This window comes from Chenopodium quinoa, unplaced genomic scaffold (genome assembly GCF_001683475.1).
Source record: "Chenopodium quinoa cultivar QQ74 unplaced genomic scaffold, ASM168347v1, whole genome shotgun sequence".
Lineage (NCBI taxonomy): Eukaryota > Viridiplantae > Streptophyta > Magnoliopsida > Caryophyllales > Amaranthaceae > Chenopodium > Chenopodium quinoa.
In genome coordinates, this window is record NW_018743906.1 from 920,311 (window position 1) to 929,850 (window position 9,540).

The 9,540-nt window shown below is 38.8% G+C and overlaps 1 protein-coding gene across 3 annotated transcripts; it reads right to left on the bottom strand.

The window, feature by feature from the left end:
- Positions 1-304: 304 nt before the first annotated feature.
- On the bottom strand, positions 305-1,537 carry LOC110686930. 3 transcript variants are annotated; one of them, XR_002504369.1, is made up of 2 exons: positions 1,114-1,537; positions 305-996 (listed from the first exon to the last, which is right to left on the bottom strand). XR_002504369.1 is itself a non-coding variant. In XM_021863542.1 (2 exons), the coding sequence occupies exons 1-2, from the start codon at positions 1,233-1,235 to the stop codon at positions 503-505; spliced, it is 384 nt and encodes a 127-aa protein (XP_021719234.1). In that variant the 5' UTR covers positions 1,236-1,533; the 3' UTR covers positions 305-502. The 3 variants fall into 3 exon arrangements, 1 of the variants encoding a protein (XP_021719234.1); XR_002504368.1 differs by having other exon boundaries at positions 305-764; positions 1,075-1,537; XM_021863542.1 differs by having other exon boundaries at positions 305-764; positions 1,114-1,533.
- Between the last annotated feature and the right edge of the window lie 8,003 nt (positions 1,538-9,540).

A 9,540-nucleotide genomic window follows, 5' to 3' on the forward strand; every position in this document is an offset into this window, starting at 1 on the left:
ATTGATTACTATGTTTTACCCTGAAGTATTATTTATTGGTGAACCTATGCCCTATATCCTTTTATATATTGTTTTCTCCCTATTCTCAATCTCTGTAGTTTAGTTTGTTATTCACATTTAAATATTGGTTACTTCATAATCTAGATTATTTTAGTTAATTAGGAATATAAAGACTTGTTTCATGTGGAGTTCGACCCTACTTCCGTATCTACTTTAGTTAGAGGACTTAGGTATTTACTTTTGATTAGGGGATACGACTTTACCCTGTCAATAGTAGATTAAGGTTCTGTGGTAGCAAAAGGAGTACAAAAGGGAACATATAATAAGTACAAATAGCTAGATTGAAATACTCTTGGAATGATTTAAAATGCTAATAATAAATGCAGCCAACATCAAAAGATAATTAGTTCCTCTAAAGCTTGACAAAATGAGAAGCCATTTACCATAGAGGAAGTTGTGTTCTATCCTTCCAATTATGGACATTAACCATGCTTTATGCGTTTCACAACGGTTTCCAATTCACCAAAGGGGTTGACAATCTTGACATGTTTGCAGCAGAAGGACCTGGTCTGCCAGAAGAGAAATGCCCTCTACGTCTCTTAATGTGAGAAGATGGCAGCTGTAAAAGAGCCTTTATGTGCACATTAGTCCTCAGTGGTGCCTTCGTCCCTTGATGAATTGAGCAGGTTGTAGATCTTGATGCAGACTTTTCTTTTGCTAGCTTTAATTGACCATCACATTCAAATAATTGTCCCACGGAAGTTCTGAACAAATTCAAAAACCATGATAAAACAAAAATAGGCAAAAGTGAATACAATAGAATCTTTATTTGACTAACACATTCAGATACAGAAAACAATTTACAGAAAACAATGCTAGAATATCCGCGCAGTTAGATATTCTAGCATAACTTCTTTCGATCCCACCACCAGCATCATTAGTGAACACACCGAAGAAGATTTATCATGTCACAAAGTTTCAAAAAACACATATTATCTGCAAAAATTTGAAACTACAAGCACATCAACAGTTGGAAAAACAAAGCAAAATAGTTGAATCAGAGGTGTGCAAAACCTGTGTGAAAATAACAACATTCTTGAGTAAAGCACTCACGAAAACTCAACCACAAATAAGCAGCTATATGACCATCGAAAACAAAACAAAGACATCCTCCAGCAAAAAAATGAAGGGTTACACTCCGGCGATTTCTCTCTCCTCAAACGAATCGGAATCATCGTCGATTGTGACTGATTGACTCATATCTTACCATTAGGACATCCAATAGACCACCAGTGGTGAGTTTGTTATTTGGGTCAGAGTTCGTAGATCAACTATGGAGAGATCAACAGCTGCTGGTTTGTGGTAGCGCGATGGTGGGGGAAGAGGCGATGGGTTTTCTCGACTGCTGGGTTGTTAATGGGGTTTCGGTGAGAGAGGGGGGGGGGGGGAGTTTTGGGGATGGGGTGGTGGTTTAGGGGGAGACAGGGGCGTGGCAAAGAATTTCGGGGCATGTGCTATTTTAAAACTTGGGCCCCTTTTTAATAATTCCAAAGGAAGTTAAGGTTAAATAATACTTTATATAAATTAATTTTAATTAAATATTATAAGTTGAATTACAAGAAATAAAACCTGTAGACACCCATTTGTGTCTCCCCAAAACCAAACCCGGTGATGAGTACGTTTCACGTCGAATCGTAATCGAATGAAGTACAAGTGTGGAAAGTCTAGTGTTGCGGATAGTTTTAATTTCTTTTCTTTTCTCTCTGTTTTTGAAAACCTATTTTAAGAAAACAGCCAATCCAGTTTAGTTGGTCCATGATATGGGTCCAATAGTAGTGTAGTTGGATAGGGCTTGAAAAGAGCTTTCCAACGATATATTATAAGCCCAATTCCGATGAATATTGAGGAAGTTATGGCCAAATTACTAAACTGGGCCCGGTTTGAGCCTTATATGCGGCCCAATGATCTAGAGGAGGGCCTAATATGGATTTATCATTCCTAATGCAATTAGGAATGGTTTTAGTCTTCTAGATTCTTCTAGAAGGTTCCTTTCATTCCTAATTCAATTAGCATTGATAAATTACCTTTTGTTGAATTTTAGAGTTTTAATCAGAATAAAATAATGTTTTTGAGGAAAATACGATTTTATCCTCCTGTACGATTAATTTCTATCTAAATTTAGAAAACGCGTCAGAAATTTAATCAGCGCCAAACGCCAGTCATTAGCGCTTGGCGCTAGCGTTAGCGCCTGTCGCTAATCTCAGTGTCTGGCGCTAATCTTGTTTATGCGCGTCAGAACTCTGTTTCGATTTTCTATCTTTTTGGACGATTTTCTCTATAAATAGCCTTCTAAAAACTCCGTTTTCAGTCATCAATTCTCACCAATTTTCACCAATTCTCACCAACTCTCATCAAGAAATTCTTGATATGTTCTCTCTCTCTTTTCTAAACTAGCCTTTTCTCAAATACAAAATTCCGCATTCACAAGACCTAGATACAACTAGCATAATTCGAAGTTGCCTTCGCCATAGACGTGAAAGGTTTTAATTTCTGAGGGTTTGGTCCCAAATCTCTCTTTCAATTATTTAATTTAATTGTTTTGTTTATTATTTTCCTTGAAGTTACTAACGCGTGTATTTTGTTATTAGAAAGAGGTAGGAGACATCCAAATTAGTGCTTTAATGGTTTATATTGATGTTATGATGTAAAAATCATGCTTAGGTTGTTATTATGATTCCTAATGTCATGTTAGGGTATTTTGATCTTCCTAGTATCATGTCTAGGGTAACTACAATATCAAGTATGATTAAAAGTATGATGCCTTTTATTTTCTTCCTAATATTTATGATCGTTAGTATCATGTTAGGGCTAAAGTTTTAATTTTTATTGCTTCGTGACATGCTAGGGTTTGTTATTAATCTTGTTAGTATCATGCCTAGGATCTTGCTCTTATTATGCATTAACATGATTATTTTATCATTATTATTATTTTTATGATTATTATTATGTTGCTTTATATTTATTGTTATTGCTTGATCACACCTTTTATGCATGTTTAAAGGGAATTTGTACTTGTAATCACGCTTAATAAGATAATTAATAATCTTATTTAGGGTTAATTTGATTATAATTCAAGTGATCGCCAATAATAGATTTGTTTATGCATTAAATTCAACCAACATAGATAAACAGGTTTAGGGTTAAACCTATTGATTGTATGTTAGTCAGCAAGCGCACATGAATATGATCAGAATAAAGTAGAGGCCTATTATTAGGGCAGGTTCAATCTCTTTTAGGTTGGATTTGTACCTTCATCCCCAAACTACCAGTCATGGTTCCAGACCTATTGGAGTTGACGATCTCCTGGATCGTTAAGGGGTGTAACCTTCACCTCGTGAACGGTTTACAAGTTCCTAAAACTTGTTGGCGACTCTTTTGCTCTATCTTCTTTCCCTTTGGACGCCACCGTACTTAAGTGTATGATCACAATGGGGTTTAAGCTAGGGGTAATGCTTGAAGTATTCCCTACAGTTTTTGGCGACTCCACTAGGGAGGATTTCTATTTTAATTCCTGAAATTTATTTCGGCAATGATTTAGAATGAGTGGATGAGACTCGAAAAGTTCTAAGTATTTCATGTGCGTAATTTTGATTAACATTATTGTCATACGCATAAAAAAGATCTTATTGGAAAGACCATCCGTAATGAGTTAAAAACATAAGATTTTTACACGTAGGAAATTTGAGGAATATCTTTCACAACTACGATCGAAATAACACTGCGCGAAACTGGAAAATTTTATCGAGCACAGAAAGCTGCTGAGGCATGTAGGAACTAGCGTCAGCGAACAAAGATTAGCGCCAGTATTTTGACTTTAGCGCCAGATGACAGCCTCTGTCGCCAAGCGCTAAAGCCCAAAAGTGGCGCTAGCCTCTGTTTGCTGGCGCCAAGTTCTTCCAATACCGAGCCAGAAATATGCGTTCTAATTTCGACCAGTTTTTAGCATTGTTTGCTCGATCCTACTTCCTGATTGAGTTTTTCTCACTTTTTTGAAACCCATATGTGTTCTACATATGGACATAACCCTCTGGGAATTCATGCTCCATCTACCTGATTGAACGCTCTGAGCAACAAAGGGTACATCCGAGAATGTTGAATTCACCAAACCATGGAAGCGAGTTTTTCGAAATTCGCGGTGTCCCATCCACTCGCGCCAACCCTTCACGGTTAAGCTTCCACGCGGTGCATCCGACAATTAACCATGGACCCTATATTGACTAACCCATATCCCAAATTTTAGAGAACTAGAGCCATGGTTAGGTTGAAAACTCATTGCATCATATTGTGCCTACTTGACTAATTGTGCATTATTTGTTGTGCATACTCTATGTGTTTTTCCTAACTGTTTGTTTGACTTGTGCTAAGATTAAATAAATTATTGGCTAAAAGAAATTTTCCTAATTAATTAATTAATTAATTAGTGTAAATAAAGTCTAATATTTTAACCAGAGTTGACTTAGTACAACTTTAGGTATACCCCTGTTGATCAATAATACCGAAAACAGTTTCAGATCGACGCTCCAGAAATGGCGTCGAAGTTTGAACTGTAGCGCCACCCTATGGAGTGTGGCGCCTGGCGACAATCCTGTCGTCTGGCGCTACAATGCAAAGAGAGGCACCAGTCCTGTCGTATTGACGACAATTCGGTTTATTGCTCGAGTCATCACTTTGTGTCCAATTAAACAGTTTGCTAATTAATTCAGTTAACTTTTACTATTAATAATGCCTTGTTAAGTCATTAATTGAGTCTAGGCACTAACTCCCATGGTCTTACACATAAGTCCAAGCATGTCACTTACACTCACCACATAACTCACACACCAATACACACTTTTGACCATGTCTAAGAAAGTCTTGTATGCGCGTTTTTCCGTCATTTTTTTAGGGGGGTAAGTCGGATATTAATCCTCCAGTTTAAATCACTTGATTAAAATACTTTACTTGATCCCTAAAAATATATACTTTATTTTTGCCACAAATATGCACCTATTTTTACTTTTCCTCTTTAAAATCGTAAAGTCAAGGTCGATTTGAGTCAAATAATTAAAACAAAAATGGTTTAAATTACATCGCGTGGTCAAGAAAGGAAGGGCGGTTAAATCAAAGACAATCTTTTTGTACAAGTCCAACTTTTCGACAAACCCATCGCTCGTAAGAGGAAAGCTAGGACAGTAATGGCAACAGAAGAAGAAGTCAATGAACTCAGAAACCAACTGGTTACCGTGACTGAAGCATTAAAGATTCTAACCCTCAAGATCGATGATCCCGTGAAACAACAGCAGATGGAACTCATGCAAGAGAGTCTGAGCAAGCTATTTAGAGACTACAAGTTTCAAGGGATTAGCTCACAAGGGGTCTCGGTGGACAAGGATCTTCTTCCGCAGAAGTTCAATGCCAACGACATCCCGAAATTCAAAGCAATTGATAACCCGTATTTTCATTTAAGAGCCTTCGAAACAATAATGAGTATTAAAGGTATCGACAAGAAAGTGTTCCCCTCTTTGTTCTCACTATCTCTCGAGACCGTTAGCCAGCAATGGTTCTTTTCTCTCGAGAAAGAAAAAACCTCTACCTGGGAGTCCATAGCAAACGCTTTCGTTGATAGATACAAATGCAATATTTAAGTTGAGACCGACCATAGGGAACTTGAAATCCTCAAGAAGAAGGAGAATGAAGGCTTCATCTCCTTCTTTAACAAATGGTGAAAAACCTCAGCTAAGATGATTGAGGTGCCCAGTGAAAAAGAGTCCGTAAGGTTATTCATCAAAAACCTTCAAGAAAAGTACTCCAAGCATCTCAAATATCAGAATAATCTCCATACCTTCAAGGCCGTCTACGACATTGGAATTACTATTGAAGACGACCTGGCTAAGTTGAAAGCTGCCAACAATAACTCCAACAGTGGCTGGAAAGGCAAGAAGAACGACAATCCTTCTTCTTCTAAAACCACCCACTCAAACAATGCTAGCACTTTTAACCTATATGAAGTCCTTGCTATGAATAATCAAGGACAAAAGAAACCATTTAGGAGGAATTTTACTCCTATTGGCATGAGTTATGACACCGCATTTGACCGATTAAATGCAAAAGGTCTTATAACTCCTATTGGACCATTTGGGGACCCACCAGTCGAAAAAAGGATGGCTAACTGGAACCCCAATGCACATTGCAAGTATCACCAAGGTAGGGGCCATCTTACCGAGAACTGTTGGAAGCTTAAAGAAGCTATCCAAGACTTAATCGACAACAACAAGCTGCCATTGCCCCCTGCCAGTAAGAAGCCAAGTATTGATAATGCGCCTCTTGCTCACTCCTTGGCCATCTATGATGAGTAAAACGAGGTTGTTCCTTCATCTCTCATCAAACCTGGCAAAGAAATCCATGCTATCGAAGAAGAGGAGGAGATCTTTTTTGACGCCATGGATAACCTTCCAGAATTAGCAAGTAAAGAGGACATACAATTGCTTACACTGTCTATGATGGAAGGATCGCACTTGCTACGTGAAGCCCTCGAAGTTGTAAAAGAACTTCAGAAGAAATATGACGAGGGTCCACCATCGAAAAATAAACCCTGAAAAGAGTTCACGCCCATGGGAACGACTTATTAGGCGAAACACTTTCCCTTACAAGTCACCGATAAACCCAAGAAGAGTAATAGACTCTACACTCCAATTGGGATCCCATACTCACAAATGTTCAAAATGCTCTCCGAGAGTGGCGAGATCAAACCTCTCGAACCGAGACCATTTGAATCATTAAAAAGGACATATAGATATTATTGTCAATATCATGAATCAGGGGGTCATACTATCAAAAACTGTTTTAAATTCAAGGATTCAATTCAGAAAATGATTGATGATAAGAAGCTAGTCTAAGTTCCACGAGAAGAAGATGTAAATATTAATGGAGTTTGGGACAGCGATGAAGAAAACGTCTATTTAAAAGACATGGTAGGACCTCCACCCTCGGTGTCGTATGCCATGGATGACTTTTGGGTTGAAGAAGATTCATCAATAGATGTCCTCACAAGATCTGGGAGAATGCAACCTCCTATTTCGACACAACCCATGCCAACCATACAACAAGTTCCCATACCTATCATAGAAAATAATGACATCGTCAAACATTTCAAGAAAACCGAAGTCGAAATGAACGTATGGAAGCTTCTAGCAACGTCTCGAGAACATAGGTTGGCTGTAATGAATGCCTTGGACAAAATAGGGATAGATTCTGACACCACTCCTGAGGGATTGGCTAATTTCCTCACAAGTGATCTCCCTAGTCCTATCAACTTGATCACCTTTTCCGACAAGGATTTTCCCCCAGAAGGTGACAAACACTATAAGGAATTAAACCTCACAGTGGTTTACAAGAGAATGAACGTCCCTATGACTCTTCTAGACAATGGATCAGCCATTAATGTCTTTTCGCTCAGAAATGCGAGGATGTTAGGAATAAGGGATGAAGACTTAACCCCGTCAACGCAAGGAATAAGAGCCTATGACAACACTCGTCGTCAAGCTCTTGGTAAAATTACCATGAATATAACGGCGAGAGCGATAGAACACGCTACTACGTTCCAAGTAGTAGATATTAAAGCTTCATTCAATCTATTGTTGGGACGCTTTTGGCTTCATGACCTAAAGGCCGTCCCCTCGTATCTCCACCAACAAGTAAAAGCTATAGTGGGAGGAATTCCTATTACCATTGATGCTTCGCCTATGAGGATTAAATCTATAGAGAATCCAATAATTAATGTAGAGCACAATGAAGACGATGAAGATTTGTGGGGCTTTAACGAAGAGGTATCCTTAATCCAGGAGGATGAAAGGACCCCTCACTGCCACGACCTCCATTCCAACATGATCGTGAATGCTATTCTGAAGAAGCAAGGACATTTTCCTAGGATGACCCTAGGAAAGAAGAAAGGAATAGCAAAACCGCTGGAATCACCTGGCCTCCCTAAATCAGACACTTTCGGAATTGGTTTTAAACCGACTTGGAAATATCTCAAGCGAGCCAAGGAAAAGTTAAAGGCACGAAGGGACGCTCGCATTCAAAAGAAATCAATCCCAATGGATCAGTACCCTCTTACCCTTAATGGGCAACGTATAAAAGAAGGAGAGGACTATCCATGTTACGAATTCCCCAAACCATTCATCGTAAATGGCATAAGGCAACCGGGATTCAAAATTTTCTTATATTGCTATTTCACAGACGAAATCCCAACTCCTCCCCATAAGGAGAAAGCACCCCCATGCTTTGACTTTAATGTCATAGGATTATTATTTGTGAAAGAAAAGGATGAGCCGACATACAAAGGGGATAACTCCTCGCTCATTCAGACAGTCCTACATAGCGAAAGCTTCGATCCCTTGAAGCTAATCACTCCAGCGGAAGGATCACTACAAGGGTGGCGCAAGACCGTCAAGGTGACTACTCCAAGTGGAAGGAAGATCTCCATCACGACAGGGGAAGGACCGATGTTTGAAGAGTTGTCTGAATTAGAGTCAAAGTCAGAGTCTCTCCCTATAGAGTCATCTAGGTCTTTAGTTATAGCACCTCCTCCTTCTATCCCTTCCCCTAGAACAGTTAGTGATCAAGTCCCTGAGGACATATCACTCTTTGATGTAATGATCTCAGGGTATAATAATATGACTTCTTCTCCTTACTCCTTGTGTTCTGCTTTAACCTAAGATGACGAGCATTGCTTAACTAACAATGAAAAAGACAAAGAACTTATTAAAGCAATGGAAACACTTGAAAAGAAGACACCGATAATTGAAGAAACTAAGACGGTTGATATCTGAAATGATTCAACCAATAAAAGAGAAGTTAAAATCGGAATAACACTTAATGAACAAGAAAGAATCGATTTAATTAACTTGCTTAAAGAATTCATCGATGTATTTGCTTGGTCATACGAAGATATGCCAGGAATTAATAGAGAAATAGCTCAACACACTATACCACTAATTCCGGGAATGAAACCTGTAAAACAAAAGTTACGTTGAATGAAACCCGACGTAGCTCTTAAAATAAAAGAGGAAGTTCAAAAACAAATAACCGCAGGTTTCATCAAGGTATCCAAATACCCCGAATGGGTCGCCAACGTCGTCTCAATTCCGAAAAAAGATGGAAGGGTAAGAATGTGTGTCGACTATCGAGATCTAAATAAGGCAAGTCCAAAGGACGACTTCCCTTTACCACACATCGATATTCTGGTAGATAACACAGCAAATCACACACTTCTCTCGTTCATGGATGGATACGCAGGCTATAATCAGATTCTCATGGCAAAGAAGACATGGAGAAAAGAACCTTCATAACACCATGGGGTACTTACTGCTACACGGTAATGCCATTCGGGTTGAAAAACGCGGGTGCTACTTACCAACGTGTAGCGACTGCCTTACTCCATGACATGATGCATAAAGAAGTTGAAGTATATGTGGGCGACATGATTGTAAAGTCAAAAGA